Source organism: Aspergillus karnatakaensis (genome assembly GCF_047715665.1).
Source record: "Aspergillus karnatakaensis strain CBS 102800 unplaced genomic scaffold BJY04scaffold_5, whole genome shotgun sequence".
Taxonomy (NCBI): Eukaryota; Fungi; Ascomycota; class Eurotiomycetes; order Eurotiales; family Aspergillaceae; genus Aspergillus; species Aspergillus karnatakaensis.
The window spans coordinates 576,617-599,743 of NW_027395717.1; the positions used below are offsets into that span (position 1 = coordinate 576,617).

The 23,127-nt window shown below is 51.0% G+C and overlaps 9 protein-coding genes across 9 annotated transcripts; 7 read left to right on the forward strand and 2 right to left on the reverse strand.

The window, feature by feature from the left end:
• Positions 1-202: 202 nt before the first annotated feature.
• Positions 203-1,401, forward strand: BJY04DRAFT_214120 (putative RTA1 domain protein; the record flags this gene model as incomplete). The annotated part of the gene is made up of 4 exons (XM_073715122.1): positions 203-221; positions 268-367; positions 421-594; positions 663-1,401. The coding sequence occupies 4 exons, from the start codon at positions 203-205 to the stop codon at positions 1,399-1,401; spliced, it is 1,032 nt and encodes a 343-aa protein (XP_073575737.1).
• A 299-nt stretch (positions 1,402-1,700) lies between these two features.
• On the reverse strand, positions 1,701-2,813 carry BJY04DRAFT_214121 (ankyrin repeat domain-containing protein; the record flags this gene model as incomplete). Its single annotated transcript, XM_073715123.1, has 1 exon — positions 1,701-2,813. The coding sequence occupies one exon, from the start codon at positions 2,811-2,813 to the stop codon at positions 1,701-1,703; it is 1,113 nt and encodes a 370-aa protein (XP_073575738.1).
• Positions 2,814-10,025: 7,212 nt separating this feature from the next.
• On the forward strand, positions 10,026-10,421 carry BJY04DRAFT_214123 (carbohydrate-binding module family 14 protein; the record flags this gene model as incomplete). Its single annotated transcript, XM_073715124.1, has 1 exon — positions 10,026-10,421. The coding sequence occupies one exon, from the start codon at positions 10,026-10,028 to the stop codon at positions 10,419-10,421; it is 396 nt and encodes a 131-aa protein (XP_073575739.1).
• Positions 10,422-11,221: 800 nt separating this feature from the next.
• BJY04DRAFT_119496 (uncharacterized protein) lies at positions 11,222-11,561 on the forward strand. Its single transcript, XM_073708308.1, has one exon. It carries the CDS (start codon positions 11,271-11,273, stop codon positions 11,442-11,444), a length of 174 nt encoding a protein of 57 aa, XP_073575740.1. The 5' UTR covers positions 11,222-11,270; the 3' UTR covers positions 11,445-11,561.
• Positions 11,562-11,659: 98 nt separating this feature from the next.
• Positions 11,660-13,998, forward strand: BJY04DRAFT_119536 (glycoside hydrolase family 32 protein). Its single transcript, XM_073708309.1, has 2 exons — positions 11,660-12,116; positions 12,170-13,998. The coding sequence occupies exons 1-2, from the start codon at positions 11,703-11,705 to the stop codon at positions 13,862-13,864; spliced, it is 2,109 nt and encodes a 702-aa protein (XP_073575741.1). The 5' UTR covers positions 11,660-11,702; the 3' UTR covers positions 13,865-13,998.
• Positions 13,999-14,064: 66 nt separating this feature from the next.
• On the reverse strand, positions 14,065-16,239 carry BJY04DRAFT_214125 (fungal specific transcription factor domain-containing protein; the record flags this gene model as incomplete). The annotated part of the gene is made up of 7 exons (XM_073715125.1): positions 14,065-14,254; positions 14,312-14,905; positions 14,955-15,029; positions 15,104-15,448; positions 15,499-15,758; positions 15,823-16,017; positions 16,066-16,239. The coding sequence occupies 7 exons, from the start codon at positions 16,237-16,239 to the stop codon at positions 14,065-14,067; spliced, it is 1,833 nt and encodes a 610-aa protein (XP_073575742.1).
• Positions 16,240-16,402: 163 nt separating this feature from the next.
• BJY04DRAFT_214126 (uncharacterized protein) lies at positions 16,403-17,368 on the forward strand (the record flags this gene model as incomplete). The annotated part of the gene is made up of 4 exons (XM_073715126.1): positions 16,403-16,549; positions 16,606-16,895; positions 16,964-17,177; positions 17,243-17,368. The coding sequence occupies 4 exons, from the start codon at positions 16,403-16,405 to the stop codon at positions 17,366-17,368; spliced, it is 777 nt and encodes a 258-aa protein (XP_073575743.1).
• A 591-nt stretch (positions 17,369-17,959) lies between these two features.
• Positions 17,960-20,435, forward strand: BJY04DRAFT_179524 (putative C6 transcription factor). Its single transcript, XM_073709910.1, has 7 exons — positions 17,960-18,077; positions 18,167-18,547; positions 18,602-18,904; positions 18,975-19,346; positions 19,409-19,486; positions 19,548-20,120; positions 20,193-20,435. Exons 2-7 carry the CDS (start codon positions 18,372-18,374, stop codon positions 20,383-20,385), a joined length of 1,695 nt encoding a protein of 564 aa, XP_073575744.1. The 5' UTR covers positions 17,960-18,077; positions 18,167-18,371; the 3' UTR covers positions 20,386-20,435.
• Positions 20,436-20,776: 341 nt separating this feature from the next.
• On the forward strand, positions 20,777-22,977 carry BJY04DRAFT_179542 (sugar porter family MFS transporter). The gene is made up of 4 exons (XM_073709911.1): positions 20,777-20,936; positions 20,992-21,317; positions 21,387-22,170; positions 22,250-22,977. The coding sequence occupies exons 1-4, from the start codon at positions 20,839-20,841 to the stop codon at positions 22,647-22,649; spliced, it is 1,608 nt and encodes a 535-aa protein (XP_073575745.1). The 5' UTR covers positions 20,777-20,838; the 3' UTR covers positions 22,650-22,977.
• The last annotated feature ends 150 nt before the right edge of the window (positions 22,978-23,127 follow it).

Genomic DNA, 23,127 nt, shown 5'->3' on the forward strand with positions numbered 1-23,127 from the left:
CGCAGCACTCCCGTCTCTTTACCAGTTTACCTAGCATGCCTATTAATTGGTCTGTCCATATAATAACCTTAAGAGTTCATCGTTGCCTATGCCCATGCCGCTTGGCGAGCCCATGGGTATATATATCCGCTAGCCATGCCCGCTGGCTGCAATGGCTGGATAGACTCACACACTATCCAGCTCCAAAAGCAAGAACCCAGCCATGTCTCACGGGGAACCTGGTAAGTCTAAGCTATGTCTTTGAGAGAGGCAATTCTAACGACAAAGTCCTCTGGAGTCTCTACATCTATGCTCCAAACAAACAAGCGCCCATTTTCTTCACCAGCGCCTACGGCCTCTTAACACTCGGCCACATCTGGCAATGCTAGTAAGTCACCCTGCCTCATCCCGAAACAGTTTGTACTGATTGACCGCCAATAGCCACCATAAAAGCTGGCGCCTCATCGGCCTCCACCCCCTCTGCGGCATCCTGCTCACTTTCGGCTACGCACTCCGAATATACAGCGCCAATGACAACTACATCTACATCGAGGAACAAAAAGCCCAAATCTTGATTCCCTTCATCCTCAGCCAGGTCTTCATCTACGTATCCCCGTACGAGCCACACACCCTCTCTCTACCTCTCAAACACGCTGTCCACTAACCAAATGTACAAAAACCAGCCCCCTTCTCGAACTAGCAAACTACCACATCCTCGGCCGAATCTTCTACTACGTCCCCCACCACACGCCCCTCCCACCAGACCGCGTCCTCTTCACCTTCGGTGGGATAATGCTCCTTATCGAACTCATCAACGGCCTCGGCGCTTCGCTGGCCGCTAACCCCTCTTCTGGCTCCACGCAGCAATCTCTCGGAAGCAATCTCATTATTGCCGCTGTCTCGCTGCAAGTAGCCGTGATCCTGATCTTCTTCGTACTCGCGGGGATATTTCACTATCGTACCTTCAAAGCGGGAGTCACACCGCGTGCTGTGATCGTCCCCTTGCGCACATTATACGTTAGCATGGTACTGATTTTCATCCGCTGTATCTACCGCACGGTCGAGCACAGCGGGCATTCTGTTAAGGATATCAACGAAATTGAGGTATTGAGACAGCTAACACCCATACTACGGTATGAGTGGTTTTTCTACGTCTTCGAGGCGAGTCTTATCCTTGTGAACTCTGTGCTCTGGAATATCTGGAGCCCTGGACGGTTTCTACCGCAGAGCCATAGTGTGTTTCTTGGGAAAGATGGGGTCGAGACGTATGTTGAGGAGGGGGTTGATACCAGGTCGACGAGGCAGAAGTGGTTGGCGGTGCTGTCCATTGGGGTGTTGTATAGGAGGAAGAGGGGTTTTCAGGTTCTTGCTGAGGCGGAGAGGGGGAGTGTCGAGATGGGTTCTGTGGAGGGTAGGGGTTGAAGGGTCTTTTAATCGTATGTCGTTGGAGACGGTGCCATGGGAGTAAAGGTGGGAATGGGGATTAGATTATAGAGTGCTTGGGAGGATAGGGGTCGATGTTGGCACTCTTAGAGCTAACTGCAGCCCCAACTTGACGGATGCAGGACAGAAGAGAAGAGGAGGGATAGACTTACGCTCAGTTATTCCGTTACACGCATTTACTATCTCCTTAGAGCCGCATAGAAGCTAGTTACAACATAGTATTGTCTCATCATTCTATAGTCTCTTTATCAACATCGCTTTCCTTCTATTTTGACTATCTAATACCCTGGTAGCAATTTGCAACCCGCATACCGGGCCTCAAAAACACCATTTAACAAAGCGGTGGCCTCTTCATTCTGAAACGAATGCGCTGTCCCTGCCGCCACGGACTTGAAGAATAAACACCATCCATTGTCCTGATCTAGCAACATCCGAAAGATATCATTCTGGCCATGGTGAATTGCCAGGCTCACCAGGTCATAGTTATGCACACTATGGTTTGTACCAGGTCTGACTATCCGGTAATCAGGCATGCCATTCCTGACCAGCACACGAACAACCTCAATATGCCCTTTAGATATTGCATGAGCCAGAGGAGTAATGCCATTTGCATCCTCAGCTGGGATACGAACACCCACCTGAATCAGATGTTTCAGTGCTTGGTGGTCACCATCAATACAAGTCTGCATGACCCGTTCCTCCTCCAAAGACCGCTCAAACCGCACCGCCTGCTCACCAATCTCCCGCAGTCTCTGCTTATTAGACTCCGTAAGGAAGAACCGTTTCCTGTGCACTCTGGCATGGTTTATCAGAAATATCGTCAAGGCCTCCTTCCTCCTATCCAGCGAATGATTGATTGCATAATCGATAGGTAAATCATTGTACACGCTCAACAGCAATTTCACCACCCCTAAATGGCGCGCAGATCCTTGATGGCAGGCATTAAATAGCGCTAACCGCGCAAAACTCCTCGCCCATTCCGAGGTTCGAATCGAGTCGCATTCAAGAGTCATGTGTAGGATGTCAACGCAGCCAAAATCAGCGGCCCAGAGGAGACATGTCAATATGGTCTCGTAGTCTAGTCGTGCATATTGGTTGATTATGAGAGTGAATATCCCCAGTGATCTGGCTTGGCAAGACCGCCAGAGAGCACTATGGAGGGTCGTTTCGTCGATGGGTGGGTTGTAGGCGAAGAGGTGGGATATTGTCCCTGGGTTTTGTTTATCGATGGACCATTTCAGGATTGTTGTGTTTGCGTGGTGTTTGTAGAGATATGGATTGAGGAGACTGTGGAAGAAACAGCAGGTTCGGGCGAGGTCGTTGCAGTCTTTTGTCCGGAGGTCGGATACTATCTGGTAGATGATTTCGTTGAGGATTGTCTCTAGCGGCATTTTGTATATGCGTCATAGACCATGCAGTCTTGCTAGGTACTTTAGGGCCTTGTTGCTTATGTTGTATAAGGGCAGGTATCCTGTGTTTTTGAGTGTTGAAAATTGAGGTTTTATGTGGGATATGACACGTCTACATTCGTCCGTTTGCAGTTTCGGGTTTGGGCGAATGTCAAAGAAAGGTGTTCTTTTTACTAGGAAATGACAAAGCCGTTCATCTAATCTTGTGGTTTTAATTGGTCTCATATCCTACAGGAGGAATACAAAGGCATCGCGTCGTAAGCTCTAGGCACAAAGAACAACGTGGGAGCGTTTAGGGCAGATTGACCCTCGCCAATTCGAGGAGTCGCCATGATGGGCAATGCACAAACGTAGAAAGACCTATATTTAAAGGAATGTAGACAGGATAGGGGTTATGGGTAGTGTATAGGTCTATGTAGGGCGCTGAAAGTAGCCCTAAACCCGCGCAAAGGCGATGCATATAAGTGCCCTGGGACATCGGCCGTCATGCAGCGAGTACTAGGCGTCTTAGGCGTTGACAAGGAGGTACCTAGTTGTTTCCCGAGGAGAGTATCAGGTCAGATGAGGGGCTAGAGGCAATAGCCACAATATCCCTGCAACCTTAGCTACGCGTTGCGAGCCTATTCGCTAGCCTCTGCGGCTGACAGAGATCACACTTTCTGGCTCCGGGAGCCTCGTCTGCAGCTTCCCCTCTTTCTATCTTTCTGTTATCTTTTCTTTCAACCGCAAGGAACGGACGGAATCACCCTGACATCTCAGGCTTCAGAATAGGCTTCAGAATGGATCCATTATCCGCTGTCAGCCTTGCCGGGGCAATTCTGCAATTCATCGACTTCTCGTCCAAACTTGTTGCCGGAACGTATGAGATCTACAGGTCGGCCAGTGGCACTACCGCCGAGAATGCAGACATCACAGCTGTGGTGAAAGATCTGAATGTTCTAACCGAAGAGTTGGGTTTTAAAGCTAAGAGGCAACGATAAGCATGAGAGAGCCTTAAGGGATCTTGCGGTCAAATGTCAAAAGCTATCGAAGGATTTGCTCGGAATACTGGAACAACTTACTTTGTCCGACAAGAACTCTGCATGGAAAAGCTTGAGAGTAAAATGGGTCAATTTGAAACGAAGTGAGGAGCTCAAGAGCATCGAAAGAAGGTTAGCCGACTATCGCGCGCAGATTCTGCTGCGGTTGACTCTCATGCTTGGGTGAGTTACTCCGGTCTATTCAAGCTGTGGAAACTAATAACTGTGGCCAGTGACCAACAGTCTGTCGTCAAGGCACAGCTCGATCAGATACAGATAGCGGGCGAAAGGCTCTCGACCGAAAGCGCAACGAGGTTATCGAAGATCCGTGATGATATGCTCAAGGTTGTGGAGCAGGCAATGAACAACAGAATCCAGGGCTCGGAAATAATTATACCGACCTCTCAGATATATGGGCCCGGAAAGGAGACATATGGTACGGAAGATGGCAAGCTTCAGGATAGCTATCAGCTGCAAAACATCAAGTCTTCCTTGGACAGTCTGTCAACGATGGCGGCGTTGATCCCGCTGGAAAACCGGGTTCTTGAGAATGTAGCATTCCCAACCATGTTCACAAGAGAAGATACAATCAACGATGCAGGTGAAGGAACCTTTGAATGGTTCTTTGGAGAGGCAACCGCTGAAGATCGAACGGACAAGGGCTTCGAGGGAGAAGAGGAGAAGAGGCGCGCTGCACAAGGCTCTTTCCTAACATGGCTGGGAAACAGCAACGGGGTCTTTCATATCTCAGGGAAGGCAGGCTCGGGCAAATCAACTCTCATGAAGTTTCTATGCATTCACCATATTACTCGCCAACATCTTGTCTCGTGGGCCGGCCAGAAGAAACTTGTAGTCGCGCACTTTTTCTTTTGGAAGGCTGGAGACGAACTCCAAAATTCTCTCCAGGGCCTGTATAGGTCCCTTCTGTTTGAGGTGCTTAAGCAGTGCCCTGACTTGATTCCTGAGGTTTTCCCTACGCAGTGGAGGCTTTTGGGACAGGTCGACATAGGTCGAGGACCTGACAGCACTATATTCCGCCGTGCTGACTTCCAGGCCGCCTTTAAACTACTAGTACATCAACAAGGCTTTCATTCACACCGATTCTGTTCCTTCATTGATGGACTGGATGAGCTCAATGGTGACAGCTTGGAGTATAAAGCATTAGCAGATGCTTTGAAAGCCTGGGCCCAAAGTGATGATATCAAGACTGCGCTAGCTCTCGCCCGTATATTGAGTTTCAAACAAAATTCCCGACCTCCGCCGACCAATGCGTTCATCTCCACGAGCTAACTGGCCATGACATTTACCTGTATAGCAGGCAAGTGTTAGAGGACGCAGTAGATTCGAACTATGCTTGGGGCGATATTTTCGATCTCATTCACAAGATTATACACCTCTCAGAAGGAGTGTTTCTATGGGCCTGGATCGTGGTTCGATCTTTATCATCCCGCATGCTGCGTGGTGACTCCATTGGTATGCTCCGAAGCACTCTCTACGCTACCCCCAGAGAGCTAGACGCACTCTACGCGGGATTGTTGGAGGCTTTGGAGCCCTATGATCGACGCACAGCAGCTCAAATGCTTTTACTTGTGGCCCACAATAAATTCAACATGCCATTCAGCTGTATGGCATTTTGGTGGCTCGAGAACCTCGCCTCTCCTGATTTTCCATCCCGACACTATCCCTCGCCGTTTTCGGAAGAAGAGCTGGATGAGGTGATGGAAAGAATGGATCGCCGAGTCAAGAGTATAACAAAGGGGTTTTTAGAAGTGGTTCCATGGCATGGGGAAATGTTTGAAGATAGTCTTGCCACACTGGGCATTGTGAGATCAAGTCGGATCAAGGTGTGTCAGTTCTTTCATCGGACGGCTAGCGAATTTGTTCAGAACCACCCAAAACTAGGGCAGATTGTCGATATAGAGTACACCACAAGCCTCCAGACATTGCATCGGCTGCGACTGGCGGAGATGATGAGTGCCAACCTGCACTATAAATATGAAGTATGCACAGACCTCACATTTCGTCAACCGGGAGCTTTCGATGAACAACTGCCGATTTCCCTCCTCGAAATCTACAACCATGTATTCATGGATACTAGAAAAAAGCTTGAGCTGGACACTTCAGATCTCCCGGAGTATGACAAAGACGAGCTAGCAGCGAACATGGGCCATATGTCATTTGTCCATTGTGCTGCTGGACATAATCAGCACCAGTATGTTGTCAGGATGGCGCAAATAAATCCAGATATACTTTCACAAGCATCTCATTCGAACATCCTTCTTAGCGCTGCCAAAGGGGGACACTATGGACTTGTGAAAGACCTGGTAAAGATGGGTGCATCGCTCGAAGCAGCGGTCTTTTCCAGCCAGACAGACACACTCGAATCCTATCCCGCTGGGCTCGCAATCCTAGCTCTGATTGTATTGGAGCTCTGGTACGACTTTGTTTCAGACCTCGCTCCCCAGGGAGGGGTATTTGAGGCACTTGAAGTATTACTCCCAAATAAGATGTTTTCAAAAAGCATGATTGTGCTTATCAAGCCATCGGAGTTAGAGTGGAACTCGGATGATGACACGAGCGAAGATAATACTCACGATTTTATTTCATTTCGTCAGCTCTTGGAGCAAACAACAGCGCCGAACAAGGAACGGCTGCTCTCCTTAATGGAATCACGAAGAGCTACCTTCAAAGCCACCCTTCGGGATCTGGGAAACAGATTCAACCGTCGCTCAAACCTGAAAAACAACGAGTACACCAGATCAAACCTAGTTCAGCTGGACCAGTCGGAATTAGAAAGACATGCAAAATCTGACCGGCACCCTCTGGCCCAGTGCATTTTGTATGAAAAGTGGAATCTCAGCATGAACCACCCGATGTTTATATGGTAAGTGGCCTACCTGTGTTTGGGAGCAAAGGCGAGCACTCTTGTTATATCGTATGAGATCTTACAATGCGTGGGTAATGAATGCACCGCTATCCATCATCCCGTCATATCCAAATCTCCAGAATGCCAATACAAGCAGCATAGATAGTAAAGCCTGCCGCTGTCCACTTGCACTTTTAGCGCCCTCCGAAGTCCAAAAGCAAGCCGGCTATACGTGTCTCCAAATCTTTCAAGTCCTGGAAGCTCCATGCAAGACGTTGATCGAAGAGTGCATCTTTCACATCATCCACTTCTTGGCCCTCACATTGAAACTATATATGTTGCGCGGTGGAGCGGATATATCAGCTTCATGCGAGGCTACAGAGTCAACCCTCTAGAGGACGTTCAACCATGCAGAGCTAACAGTCATGTATGCCTCAAACAGACCCAGCAAAGCCCGCTAGCGGAAAGAGCTATACACATGGCCAAATCACGGTCTACCGCACTACACCGTTATTACTACCATTTCTTTCTGTGAAACTATCACTATCCAAGAAATGTATGCATCCAGAGTAAAGCTCAAGCATACTTGTCTTAACCAGTCAGACAAGCTAAAAACGCAACGCTGCGGGTCCCGTGTGTACCATGCATGCACAGCCACACTTACAGCGCCCGCTGTAAGCTAAAAATGCAGTGCACGGTGACCGTGACACAGATTTTCTGCCTCAAGGAGCAAGGAGCAGCACAGCCACTGTTACACTGGTACTTGGCAATTGAAGTTGATGAGCGAGGGAAGAAGGCAGTGCAGACAGCTTACCTATGGAGGCTCAGAGCCCAAATTTACCCGCTGCTTGCGAGATAGGCCTCAGCTTTATATGGCACCGTGATGAAAGCAGAGTTGTAGATCTAGATTCAGGGAGAATGCCAAGTTAAAAGGATCACTCCAGGAAAGGAATGTAGCCCCTACTTAGGACTTAGGTATTCCATGGCTGTTGCTGAGCGGTTTCACATCAAGCGAGACATACGGGGACTTCCCCGAAATTCACTCAAATCAAGGCTTGTAAGCATATCACCACCTTTTGACTAGCAAGAATCCCTTTGCGAGTACTCATCTGAGCAATTGCTGGGGTCGGTTGCCGAGCGCTGCTGCTCTATAACTACATAATCTTGACAATCACCGGCACAAGCTAAAAATGCAGTGAAAAGGAAATCCCTGTCAGGGCTAGTACCTAAATCGCATAGTGGAAAATAGCTTGTTATTGGCCTGTACTTGGCCCAAACTGCACTGTGTGTCTCCTCTTCAGGGCTAAAAATGCAGTGCAAAATAGAAAAACCCAATCCCTGTCAAGTTCACATTGTGGTTGGTCAGTATTCAGCTTAATCTCCACTTTAGACACCCTCCCCAGCACTAAAAGGCAGCACCAATAATAATAAAAACTCGGGTTGATGACCATTCTGTAAGCCCTCTTCAACACTAAAAATGCAGTGTTGCCCCACATAACATTTGTCCCCTCTCGCAACAGGTTTTTGGAGAGTGTTAGCCTAATTGATAAAAGGTCTGCTCAAAGGAGTTATAGAAAGCTAATAAAGTTTGATCCATATCGTGTATCATGCAGGTAGCAGTGATAACATCGACTTCCCCTGTTTAGCCATGAGACGAGCTCTCCCGTAAGCTAACATGCAGTGTACACTAGTACATCGCTTAGAGCTAGCTCTAAGCAGGCTAGTGGCTCAATGCCTCGGGAAGACTAAGAATGCAGTGTTTGTTGCCTTGAGGGAAGATACCCTCAGGCGTCAATCTACTCAACTCGTACCAGTGTATAGCTTCAAGCGTAGAAGATATGACTTGACTATGGAAATCACCTTGCCATCCCCATTCGCGTAAGTATCGAAGTATTCTTGAAGTGGTTGTTGACTCTCTGTGAGGGTCGAGAGGTCGTACTGTTGTTGATGGAATCGTTGCCATGACTGCATACATATATCGAACAGAGACCGGGTGCAAACTGTGGATATATATTTTCGAATAGCCCGCTACCTCTATGTCTATATCCGAAGGATTACGTAGAACAACACACTGTTAACCGTGTATAGCAAACTTGAAAAGTGATTTTGTAGTCCATCAGCCCGAAAGGCAGTCTTTACTCGGCTTTGCTTTGGCCACCCTCGTGTCCAATTTACGATTTTGATAAACTCAGCTTCTATGGATTTATGCAGAGCAGGACTCTCTATAATTCTCCAAAGCTTGATTCTCATCTGCTATGGCCTGTATTTCTCTAGAATCAAGGCACCACTATGCGAGGTCTTGGCCAGTTTCCGTACAAGTCCTGTAGCTGTATGCCGAGGGACCCTTCATAGCAGGCTAGAACAGCCTAGTACATCATTGTTGGAACGTCAAACTAAAGGAGTAGCCTGAACTTGTAAACAACATTGCTACGCCTGTGCTGACTCGGAGGATTTTGCCAAAGAATGGTCTGGCCTTGGCGCGTCCAGTAGCTAACATGGTTTCAAGCACATGGGAAGCTTGTACAATGCATAGCCTTGTTTCATCATCCTCTGTAGTTGAATGGCCAGGCCCAATTGTCCATGGGTAAAGCCAAAACATCCGACCGGCCAAGGAAGCTAGCATAGCTGGCAGTACATTCTAATTCCTCCATTCCTTAGTTCCGTCCCGTGAATGATATCTAGAAAGGGGTTGACATCACTTCCGGCTAATTTTTCCGATCTACGCCCGTATCTAACTTGCCTGTTGGCGGGCTTTGACTATGAGGGAATTGCAAAGACGAATCTGCGGCGTGGTCTGCATGCTAGTGACACCCATGTACGTCAGTGTGTAGCTGTTTGTACAGAGCACGAGCCCTGAATAGCGCACATGCAAGGGACGCATGCAGAATGTCAGTGCCTGTTTCATGCAGGGGTAAATGCAGACCAGGCTCCACACATTCCTCTACAACGGAATCCTGTTCCGAACCTTGATTCCTCTTGGCTTTGTTGTGACGAACCACCCACCCCCTTTGGAATGTAGACGGACCGTTTTGATCGAGGGTAAACAACAACAACACCACCAGAGAACAAACTATATAAAGCCAGTGCTAATGCATGTAACTTATTCCGCCATCGACATCGACAACGACATCGCCGACCTCACAACAGCACCAGCCAACAACAACCCGACGACAAAAGCTAGTCTTCTACGTTCTTTTCCGGACTCTATTACTTAAACAATCTGAATATACGTACGTACCATTTCAGCCGACGCAAGCCCCCAACTTACCTTCCATAGATTCTCTTCAAACAACCCACTCCACAACCAAAATGCACTTCCCAACCCAAGCACTCGCCCTTCTCGCGGCCGTCTTCATTACCGGCACCACCGCCGCCGCAACCTGCAAAGTCGGTGCTGCATGGCCCGACAGCCACGACTGTCACAGTTTCTGGGAGTGCGGCGCTGGCGGCATCCCCGTGCGCAAGACCTGTGGTCCGGGAACCGCCTACTCTCCCTCTATTGGCGTCTGTGACTACGAGTACAAGGTTCCTTCTTGCCATCACTGGGGCCATGGAAAAGAACATGGTAACTGGGGGCACGGAAAGGGACATGGTAACTGGGGTCATGGCAAGCAGCCTGGCCATGAAGGAAGCTGGAAGGGGCACGGCGAGGGGCACGGTGCTGAGGGTGGACACAAGCCTAGTGGCGAGTGGCATAAGGAGTAGGGGGCGACGCGGGGCGTCTTTTCTCATTCCGTGGCTGTTAGGCTGACTATCTACGTCGCCTGGGGCTATTGGATTGTTTTATCATTCTCACTTACAACTTTTAATAATGGTCGGGTTGGAAGGGACCTGGGTGATGTATGAATCTGGAGGATGGCAATGTACCAATACCTTTTAGATCTTTTACTATTTGATTCTGTGGTTCGCTTACGAGGACGATTGCTGCTACCTTTCACTCTAGAGTGCGTCCGGCAACTGTAGACTTCTCTAAGGGCAAGATACGACCACGAGCAAGGAGTACATTCCCAAATACTCGTAACTGACTTGACTTTCCAGCTTGAATCGTCAGATATGCCACAACGACCGCAAGCGACGAATTTATCCTCCACCTGTGGGTCCCTCACCACACCTCACAGCCTCAGCCAAGAGTCCAATCCACAAGCCCTCTGAGGAGCTAAAATGCAGTGTACGTCTCACGAGGCGATGTAGTGTGTGTGGCTAGGAGATTAGTGCACCTCCTGCAATTTCCTGCAACAGAAATGGTGGAGCTAAACTGACGAGCCTTGGCCTTTGCCGGAATGGTGGCTGTGCGGCGTGCCTTGCTCGGTCACCGCTCAAAGCCTCCCAGGAACTAAAAATGCAGTGTTTGTCTTATTAGTGCGTCTTAGGACTAGTGTTGCACTAGAGAGCTTAGCTCCTTCAGTATAGTAAGTATAGTAAGTATAGTAAGTATAACTTCTATATAATGTAACACCAAGGTACTATTTCCTTTTCTTTTCACAAGGATACTCCTACACTGAATCCTGCATATCCGGTTTCGAAACAACGTGGGGTCCCCGGCCGTCTCTATCTATGCCCTTCCCCGCCATGAAATCCACATCGCGGAAACCACGAGGCTCTCCGCGAGATCCCTCAAGCAAGTGTCCAAGTACATCCAGCGGTGACCTTGTTTCATCTCCTTACGCCCCGGCCTCCACAATTCTAACACTGCATATTATTGCCCCATATGCGATTTCTCGACACTAGTTGCGGGGAAGGCGTGCTTCTAGAAGGGTTCATAAATTAATTCCGTGGAGAGTGATTTCGGTCCTCATCGCGTCCCTCCGCGATGCCTGACCTAGGCGAAGAATCTCCTCGGCGCCTCCAGAAAGTCTGATAGTGTACCTATGGTGATATTATTCCCGTTGGAGGCTATATAAGGTCGGGGACCGAAGATCAAAACAGAGTACAACCACACTCCTCCCCTTGTTCCTTCTCCCATCCACTTCCATCCAAGATCACTCGATGAAGCTCCCCCTCTCTATCACTAGCCTCCTGCTCGGGATGCTGGCCTCTCCAGTTCTTGCCACGGCTACTCGCCGCGAGACCTACAAAGAGCTCTACCGCCCGCAGTACCACTTCAGCCCCGCGAAGAATTGGTTGAACGACCCAAACGGACTCGTGTACCATGACGGCGTTTACCACTTATACTACCAGTATAACCCAGGCGGATCAACCTGGGGTGCGATGTCGTGGGGCCACGCGACGAGTAGGGACTTGATGCACTGGACTGAGCACCCTGTTGCGCTTCAGGCGCAGGGGTTTCCCGGAAATATTACAGAGATGTTTTTCTCTGGGACTGTTGTTGTTGATGAGGAGAATACGAGCGGGTTTGGGCGGAGGGGGAAGGCGCCTTGGGTTGCTATGTATACGTCTTATGTAAGTCTAATATTCTACCAGTGGCTGAGATGAGAAAGCTAACCATTGTGCAGTATCCCACGGAGCAGGTGCTGCAGAGTGGGAAACACGTGCGCAAGGACCAGCAAGCGCAGTCTATCGCTTACAGCCTCGATAAGGGCATGACATGGACGACGTACGATGCCGGCAACCCTGTTATCGCCATTCCTCCTGCTCCCTACGAAGACCAGTATCTGGAATTCCGTGACCCGAGCGTCTTCTGGCACAAAGAGACCCGCCGGTGGATCTCTGTCATTAGTCTGGCAAAACTACACAAAATCGTGATCTACACATCCCGGGACCTCAAGCAGTGGGACCTGGCCAGCGAATTCGGCCCGGCTAATGCCGTTGGCGGAGTGTGGGAATGCCCGAGTATCTTCCCACTGTCACTTGACAACGGCAAAAAGGTCAAGTGGGTCCTGCTGCTCGGCCTCAACCCCGGCGGTCCCCCAGGCACAGTGGGCTCCGGCTCACAGTATATCGTGGGTGACTTTGACGGGACAGCATTCACTGCGGATCCGGAGAGTATCCATGACGGAGGTGGTCCGGATGATAGCGTGGTTTTCGAGGACTTTGAGGGTGACGAGTCCTTTGCTGCGCGGGGTTGGAGAACCACGGGTAATTTCACCGGGGCCTCTCCCGCAAAGGGCACCCTCGCCGGGCAAAACCCGGTGACTGGATTTCTGGGTGAGCAGCTGGTGAACACATTCCTCGACGGTGATGCCACAACCGGGACGCTTGCATCCCCTTCGTTCAATATCTCACACAAGTATATCAACTTCCTCGTGGGCGGTGGCAGCAACTTAAACGAAACCGCGATCCGGCTCAATGTCGACCGACAGATAGTGCGCAGCTCCGCAGGATCCGACAGCGAGAGTCTCTCCTGGCAAAGCTGGGATGTGAGTGCACTTCAGGGGAAACGTGCTGGAATTGAGATCATCGACAACGCCACGGGTGGCTGGGGCCATATCAACGTGGATCAGATACTTTTCTCCAACACACGGGCAACAGACAATGTTGCAAACTGGCTCGATTGGGGCCCAGACTTTTACGCGGTGCTTGGATTCAATGGTCTTCCTCGCGATGAGCGTACTGTTATTGCCTGGATGAATAACTGGCAGTATGGCGCAGTTATCCCAACGGATCCCTGGCGCAGTGCGATGACGGTCCCAAGGAAACTTGCGCTCAAGACAATCGGTGGAAAGGCGTCACTTGTATCGGAGCCAGCAGGGGAGTGGAAGGCACTCACCCATGGCGGTCGGGTGTTCAGCTTCCCTCGCGTGGAGAATGTGCGCGATCTCGGACGCCTCGGGAAGACGCTGGAGATCACTTTGACGTTCTCAAGCAGACAGGCATCCTCAGCCGAAAAGGCCGAATTTGGAATCGCTCTCGCGGCAACCAGGGATCATAGCCAGGAAACCCGCGTCGGATACGACTTTTCCACCCACCAGATCTTTAGTGACCGCACGCGTTCTGGGGATGTTTCGTTCGATAGTACGTTCGCGAGTACGTACTATGCGCCACTGGCTCCAGCAGCAGATGGAACCGTTTCCTTGCGGATTCTACTTGACTGGTCGAGCGTTGAGGTGTTTGGGGGTCAAGGTGAGGCAACGATCACGAGCCAGATTTTCCCTTCGAAGAATGCTGTTTACAGTCGGCTCTTTTCTACCGGTGGGGTGACCAGCGATGTCAGGGTGCGGGTGAGGGAGGTGCGCGATACCTGGCGCTAGATCAGCCCTCTCCTCTTGAATGGTGAGCAACTTCAGGTGCAACAGGGTGCTAAACTAGTGCCGAAGGTGAAGTTTCTGAGCAGCCACACTACGGCAGAGGTACAAGATGGATCAGTTGATCTCTTCCTAGAACTACGTACGAAACATAATCTCATATATCAACTTGACTGACGCGTAAACATGAAACTGTAACCGCTCTTCTAGCCCCTGGCCTTCTCCAACCGCTCCGTCAAAGAGTCCCACATATACCGTACAGACGGGCTAAGCTCACCGTGTCTCTGCAGATCGTCGACCGAAGCTTCCAGCTGCTCCCAAAGCCCTGTCTCCACGAGCAATCGAAGAGGCCGCACATCCAAAGCTCTCAGTGTGGCCATGGATATGGTGTATATACTGACAACAACGTGAGCACAATTACGAGGATAAAAAGATTGACATCTAAGCACAAACCTCACACATAGAAACCAGGCCTTTGGTCGACATACCCAAAGCGCCATCTTAGCTGCAGAAAGAAAGCTCGTGACCGACCCAAAGAACAGAGGGCCGTAGGGGAGCAGTTCGGGGTCTGCGGACCCGTTTAGGATGATGCGATAGATTACCGACCAGTAGCTAGTTACCTCGTACATATAATACTTGGCTCGATGTATGGCACTGTGGGTATCCTGGGCGGAGCCCCCAGCCTGTAGGTTTATCCCCGTAGAGAAGAGATCTGGGAAGAACCTCAGTGCCTTGTTGGGAATCGGCTCGTTCGGGTGGGAGGAGTCGTCGGTATATGGATCCGAGATATTCATTACTGGTGCTGCATAAGTTTCCAGAGCCTGTTGTAAATTCACCTCTACGCAAAAGTTTGACAGTGACGGCGGCGATTCATTGGGCGAATCAACGTCACTGTCCTGTGGCATTGATGACAACGATGAGTTCGAGGGAGCATTCCAATCATCAAGGTAGCTCCACATATCAGTGCTTGATGGCAGCGGGACCAGTTTTGACCAGCCACGTAAAGCTCTGCTCGAGCAGGACAGATTTAGATGCATCGACGTCTCACTAGGTATCTGTCAGGCTGGGCACAAGTGAGCAGTTCACATGAACAGACCTTGATACTAGATAGATTGTCCAATATAACCGCGAGATCAGCTGCGCCTCTGGTGCTCCCTCACTGAAGCAGGGTCTGTTGTTTCATTAGCAGTGTTACTAGCTGACACCCAGGAGAGAAGGAGACGGTTTGACGCAAATGGTATGGACCTTTTCAGAAATGGTTGAATTTTCAGAAAAGCAGCTTGAATATAATCATAGGCTTGCCTTGTTCTGAGAAGATAGGCTTGATATACGCTGAACAGGACCAAGCACTGGACACTCGTCACACTGCACTCAAGCATCACTTTTGCCATCATGGACAATGCAGCTTCGAAGTGTGGCGAGTGCAGTCCGTTATCGACTAGACTTGAAATCGCAATGACCAGGTGCGATAGGCACGATATGGTAGAGACATGGAAGCCGGTAGTGCTGGACTCTAGGAAATGGATCGTGAAACCCGCATGCAGAACCGGGTACCATGGATGGATTCGCTCTTCGATTCGGCGGAGGATTCTGGTTGTAGAGTCAGTTGAGTGATTCAAGGTCTGTTTGGTAAGAAATACAGATCAAGGTGTGCGACCGGCGTTGACTCGGAGTGAGATACTGGTGGCCGTGGAACTGCATTCTCGAGGCGATACAGGACAGATGCTAGATCCGGCAGCAAGCCGAGAATCTGCATGAGATGCGGAGATTTGAGCACGAGGGGTGGGAAATTCCGCAGCGCCGTCATGGGAGGGCTGTTGTCACCTCGTGATGCCGGCTGCAATCGAGGCTCCAGCATTGGGGTGATGGATTCCAGTCTCTCGCGGATGCTCATGAGCTCCTGGACCAATCTACTGCAATTATCAAGCCGTTATAAATCGACTGTACGAAGAGGCAGCACTTACTCTGAGGGCTGCGAGTCCGGAGCTCGTCCATAGATGCATTCCACTCCCTGAGAGATGCAGGACGAGCACTTTGGTCTCATGCGGTCGCACCGTCTCCTCCGGAGGCGACAGTGGTCGCAGGCTGAAGGCGTTCGGGATGGGAGCATTGTCGAAGAAGAACAGCGTGGGGTCATGAAACACGGTGATGATGCGGCGCTATTATCTTATGAGTGATGCCACCCGACACGAAGGGAGAAGCCGAACGTCGCTGCTGGTCTGGACTAATTTAGCGTTGGTCTCTCTCGCGGAGCAGCTCCTCCCCTCCGCGAGACCAGCTGCGCGGTGTTTTTGGAACGTCGCTAGAAGATTCTCCAGGATTGCGGAGAGAACCTTGAACCCCTCATTTTCTTCTCGTACCGATTGCGGGAAATCGTACATATATCCCCGCCACTTTCGCTGGACCCATGGCGGATATCCGGTTCTGCCCTCTTGCACCTGCCTCCATGTTGCCCTTGACAATGTGATTGCGATTATTATGCTCGGCTCAAATAGTATCGTTACCTATGCATATTCGGTGGAGTATCCGAATCATGCGAAGAGAATGGCGCAGCGCCCAGTTGACCCCGCCGCTCTAATTCTGGAAGCCTGGTCTCAGGGCTTGATGACGGGTTCGCTGGTCATCATGGCTGCTGTCACTTTTGCAAACATGCGGTCAGGTGTCCTGCTGCACAAGCTGATTTTACTAGAGGTAGCCTACCAGACAATATGTAGAATACACCCGCTGACATGGAGTCACCCCTGCAGTTGATCCTCGCCCTCGCCCATGGGACCTTTATATTTGCCCCGGACCCTGTGTACGGATGGTACCTGGCTGCGAGCGCGATCGGCTTGATCATGTCATGGTCCTTACACAATGTCATTGCGTGGATGAAAAACAGGCCGTTCATGGGCCGCAAACTGTCCCTCTTCTACGTCGGCACAATTGTCCTCGCGCAACCGTACTGGGCAGTTGAAATATACGCCAATTTCGCCTACTTCAACGACATCAACCGAACTGTTTACGAGAAGATTCGGCCGTGGGAAGCTCTATTCCGGTATGCAGTGTCACTTTCTATCACCATTTTCCATTCGGGCGGCGTTGACTGACCAAACCTTGACTCAGCGATCCGTGGTGGATCTATACAACGTGCAACCTCTTCTGGGTCGTCAAGGCCCACTACAACTTCGGCCTCATCGAGCTAGTGCGCGAATGTCCCCGCTTCGGGCTCATGCTAGGCTCGATGTGCCTCTCTATCGTGTTCATTGCCCTCGACGTCATTAGTGTGACGGGAGCACTCAGTGATGCCATGCCGCTCGGCATCAATCCCTTCTGGAAGGTGCGCTCCTCGCAAGCATGTTGCTCCATATTCAAGCCAAGTCTCACAAGTAATGATTCCTCCAGCTATGCTTCATGTTCAAGTGTCTCTGCGATACGATTATCCTGGACGATTTCAAAACGGCCCTTGACAAGCTCAGTTCTCGCTGGCTGACGAGGAATGGGATTCACGGAGTTCATACACTAGGTTAGCACGCCTACCCTTTCCTTCTGAAACTATGATTCTGGAATCAATTTCTCATGTAGCGAGCTCCAGAAGACGTGAGGAACCACCCGACATTTGGCAACGAGCGTGCAGCCTCGCCCACGGGAGATATCGATTCAATAAAAGGGGCAGCCAACGTGGTGCATATTGCTTGACGCAAGGGTAGCAGTTTTAGATAGTGGGATGTCGTATCTATCCAAGTTAGCAGTGGCCGATCCATCAGACATAATCAAAAAGCAAAGTGATATCTTCTAGAATCTTCCATAGCCCATGATTCCTGCATATTCCCTCGCAGGAGTTGGAACACGTCACTGGGCAGTAGCCAAAGCCCCCCGCCATTCTACCTCCGAACAAGGTGGGGTTGTTGTGCGGGCGAAGCGAGAGGACGATCGGTGTCCCGACCAGGGCTGAAGACCACCAGCCACGCTTCGGACCCCTCCTCTCCGGAATATACCTGGAAATGCACTTTCCAGTCTGATCTCTAATCACCCGCCGGTACAATCTCTGCCCGTAAGGTGCTTAATAGCCGAGCGTTGGGTGGCATGTCACTTCACATCACACTACCCCCCGGTCCCGTTGCCCGAAGTTTCTTATAATTCGCAATCTCAGTGGCTAGCCAGGGTCTCCACGCTCAAAGGAGCAAACTCTACCTGTGCCCGAAGCCGTCAGGTGGAGATCCTGGATGCTGATTTGAGGGTTAGTCTTCCCTTCGCTTCTCTTCCCCGCAGTGGGTGAGATGAATATATGTTCTTCGTGTGTTCTGGAAGCATGGTGACATTGGCCAGCTAATCAAACACGCATATGAAGCATATCATTGGTATTCAGGCTACTCCAGACAAATATGTACGTCGGAGAGCAAGAGGTCTAGTGTTTTTGGAAACTGAATGCCGGGCACATCTCCTGCCCTTATCCCCAACTCAAAGAAATACGCCGTTACCATGACAGGCAAGTAACGCCGAGACAGCACGCTTCGAAGCGTGGACGCAAACAATGAACCCTCATATCCTATCGAGCTCTGAGACGCGGAGACGCCGGGGCTTCCTTGCCTGCAATACGTGTCGAGAAAGACGGACCAAATGCGACGGCAAGCGGCCCAAGTGCACATTCTGCGTCGAGCGTGGTAAAGACTGCTTCTATCAGGAGGCGCAAGATCTACCCCCAACTGCGTGAGTGACCCTTTCCCCAAGGGAAGAATGCTCTGGTTCTGATCGCATATCTAGTCTACGGGCGGAGCTCTCGAGGTTATGGGAGCAGCTGGATCATATCACCACCGTAGTCCAGAGCCAGAACCCACGGAACTCGTCCTCTCGTGATGTGCGAAAGAGCTCTGGGCCTCCGACAAGCCAGGACGCGTCTTTGGAATTTCCATTTATGATACTCCAGAGTGAAGCATTTATGAACTTGTTGGGCCTTGACCTATCCCTGCCTGTGCTACTCGAGCAGATCGAGCGCGGAAGACAAACAATCACTGCCCAGGCAAAAGGCGCCAACATCGTGATGGTTGATCTTGAAGAGGCATCAATGTAAGTGAACGCAATTGTTCCTCGCTGCTTGATGCGAGTTCGGTCTGACAATAGCCTCATCTTTCTATAGACACCTCCAGGCATTTCGGGAGCATATCCATAACTGGTATCCGATCCTGCACACAGATTATATCGAAGACCTGATTGAGGCAAGAAATTCATGTTTTCCCACGTCGGTTAAATCCTGCCTCACACTATTTGTCCTGGCCATCGGCTGCGTGGTGGGATGCGAGTCGATCGCGGGCGTTCGACAAGGACGGTCGGAGTCAGTATACTTCACAGCGGCCATGGATATGCTCCCGTGTGTCTTTGCAGACAGTAGCCCATGGAGCGCCCAGTGCCTCCTGTTGCTCGCGATATACCACCTGTGCTATGCACAGCCGTGCCAGGCGCATGACTTCGTTGCAATCGCGTCGTATAAAATGCAGAATTATATCTTAAAGTGAGTACAGCACGGTCTTTTCCAAACGCATTGGATAGGAGAGCTGAAGTTTGACTCACCAGTGAGCTCGACGTCAACGATGACACCGCAGAAAAAGCATTGCTGGCGAACTGCTTCTGGTCAGCATTATTGATTGAGAGGTCGGTCACTTCTTATCCACCGTGTAGCAACAAACCAGACCGGAAACTCACCGGTTTATAGTGAAATTACCGTTCAGCTCGACCTAGTCAACAGTGAAATCTGGAGCATAGCCCCGTTTGTCCCAGCCCCAACGAGCCAGATCACCTGGACCTGGGATCCAAACCCACTCTCTGACCCTACCATACCCACTATTGATTTCTCCTACTTCATCGCGGAGATCGCGATGCGCAAAATGCTGCAGCGCTGCACATGGGCAACAAGCACCCTGGCTGACGGCAGCCACATCTACGCGCCCATTGTCGCGACCGAGCTCGAGAGACAGCTCGATGAGTGGCTGCAATTACTCCCGAGCCACCTATCCTTTCGGCCCACCTCCCCCGCCATCGAACCTCATCCACAAGGGAGTACGACAAATGTGAACTCCGCACAGGTTGCTTTTCTCCGCGCGCAATACTTCGCATTCAAGGTATCAATCTATTGGCCAGCGGTCTACGAGGCGCTTACAGTGGGCGAGCCCAACGGCGAGCTTCTTCGCCACTCAGAGAGTTTTTTTAACAGCTATGCCGAGTTTGTTCCGTGTGCTGCGGCGGCCGTAGCTGTTTGCCGGCCGAATCTCTGGACTTTGTGTACTAGGTAAGATGCAGCCGCCGATTTCTGAGCGATGCACCTGCTAAGCGACAATTGGCTGACGGCTGCGACTGATAGTGTGTTTACAATTTCGATGGCGGCGTTGGTTGGCCTGATGGAGCCATGCCTTGCCGGAGTTGTGTCTCGGGAGGTTGTCAACGGTCTAGATTTAGCAGTTCAAGTCTTCGACGGGGTAATGCAGGTCAGCCCCTCGTTAGCGGAGATGGGTGCAATATTGAAGGATAGGGTGCAGCTGTATCATTCGAGTTAGACATAGATCCTTGATCCATGATGATAATAGAGCCACGATGATTTTACCAAGGTTTCTGCCAACCGCGCTCATTTCCGGGCCTGTCTGTGACAACTGCTGCGTTAGTAAATGATGTTAACGACGTATCAACACTGCTACCTCCGGTGTGTGCGGGTCACTTTGCGCCCGGCTGGGGTCAAGGGGCGATATGACCATCGCGGAGAAATCCCCACATCTCCGCTGAGCCACCAGCATGACCTAGACTATGGAGAAGAATGGTTACAGCGGCATCGGCATCGGAATCGGGCGCAAGAGAGAACTGCTACATCGGCGAGAAGACGAAAACCTCCGCGAGACTGTCACATCTATATAAAGCTTCAGCTTGTCCGACTCATGGAATCAGCAAGGCAGAGTTCGAGATACCCATCCTCATAAACTCAGTCAGCCATTGCCCAATCCGAATCCGCATCCACCATGGGTTTCCTCTTCGAAAAGCCTCAGGGGACTGAGGGCAAAGCATGGCCTGCCATTCTAATCAGTGGATTTGTCGCCTTCGGGGGTATTCTGTTCGGGTGAGTATCCAGAGTACCCTACTTGCAGGGGTTCCCAGTCTCACATTCCCCACAGCTATGATACCGGCACCATCAGCGGCATCCTCGCCATGCCCTACTGGGCTCAAACCTTCTCAACCGGTTACCGCGACAGCACCGGCCAGCTCAATGTCACCTCCAGCCAGTCCTCTGCCATCGTCTCCATCCTGTCCGCCGGGACCTTCTTCGGTGCGCTCGGTGCCGCCCCGGTGGGCGACTGGATCGGGCGCCGCTGGGGTCTTATTGCGTCAAACGGGGTCTTTGTTCTCGGGGTTATTCTCCAGACTATTGCAACCTCCATTCCACCGTTTCTTGCTGGCCGCTTCTTTGCTGGCCTCGGGGTTGGTCTTATCTCTGCGCTGGGTAAGCGACCGTCCATCTGTCCTAGATCTTGAGCCAGGCACTAATGGCAACCTATCTGGTAACCATTAGTCCCCCTCTATCAATCCGAAACCGCCCCAAAGTGGATTCGAGGGTTCATCGTCGGTTCCTACCAATTCGCCATCACCATCGGCCTCCTCCTCGCCGCCGTCCTCAACAACGCAACCCACCACCGCACCGACTCGGGCTCCTACCGCATCCCCATCGCCGTGCAGTTTGCCTGGTCAATAATCCTCGTCGTCGGCATGCTCATCCTTCCCGAAACCCCAAGGTACCTGATCAAACGCGACAACACCAAAGCCGCCGCGCGCAGCCTGTCGAGACTCCGGAGTCTCCCGGAGGACCACGAAGCCGTGCGCCAGGAACTCGCCGAGATCCAGGCGAACCACCAGTACGAAGTGAGTCTGGGGAAGTCTGGGTACATTGACTGTTTCCGGGCCAATCTGCTCAAGCGCCTTGTTACGGGATGTCTCTTGCAGGCGCTGCAGCAGCTCAGCGGGATCAATTTCATCATCTACTATGGTACGCAGTTCTTCAAGAACTCCGGGATCAAGAACGAGTTTGTCATCACGCTCGTTATCAACTGCGTGAATGTTGGATCCACCATTCCTGGCCTCTACGCGATTGACAAGTGGGGTCGACGGCCGGCCCTGCTTCTGGGTGCCATCGGTATGGCCGTGTCCCAGTTGCTCGTTGCCGTTCTGGGCACCACGACCACGGGCCAGGACAGTGAGGGGAATGCTATTGTGCATGATGCGGCGGCCCAGAAGGCTGCGATTGCGTTCATCTGTATCTACATCTTCTTCTTCGCGGCGTCGTGGGGTCCAATTGCCTGGTGAGTCTTCGCGATGACCAACCCCTACCCACCCACCTACCTCCTTCGATCACTCTCGCTCACAATACTCATTGAATAGGGTTGTAACCGGCGAAATCTTCCCCCTCAAGACACGCGCGAAATCCCTCTCCATGACCACAGCCACAAACTGGCTCCTAAACTGGGCGCTCAGCTTCTCCACCCCGTACCTGGTGAACTACGGCCCCGGCAACGCAAACCTGCAGTCCAAGATTTTCTTCATCTGGTTCGCGTGCTGCTTCCTGTGTATTGGGTTTGTGTATTTTATGATTTATGAGACCAAGGGGTTGACGCTGGAGGAGGTGGATGAGTTGTATAATGAGGTTGGGAGTGCGAGGCAGAGCGTGGGGTGGAAACCGCAGGTCACGTTCATGGAGATGAGGGCTAAGGAGGCAGGGTTGGTGGGGGCAGAGGACAAGGGAAATGTTACTGGGGAGCATCGCGAGGTTGAGAAGGCTTGACGGGGGTCTGTTGGTCTGTTCAGGATGGGATAGTAGGAGAGGGGTTGTCTGTCAAGGAAATCGGATGCAGTGTGTGGGTGGAGGTAGTTGTAGGATGGTCAGTAGGAGAATAAGGAAGTTCAATTGCGGTACCAGGGTACACAATATTAACAATATTAGGGGATCATTAAATCCTAGGAGTCACAAGTGGAAGAGGATAGGTTAATGGATTCAGGGAGATAGGGAGAATGCACTATATATGGCAAGCTACATGTCTTTTACAGCCTTCCAGCACACAGACAGGGAGTTAGCAAGAATTATTAGAAGTAGGTTCTTCTGCTTGGTTGTATGGGGTACAGGTTGATTTCGCTAGAGATATATCTCATTGTGAACGATTCATCGGCAAGGTTCAGGGTATGAGGTGTGATCTACTACTGAAGCTTCGTCAGCAACTCCCAGCTTGGAGTTAACAAGTCCGCGATATCGCAGCTAGCCGAAG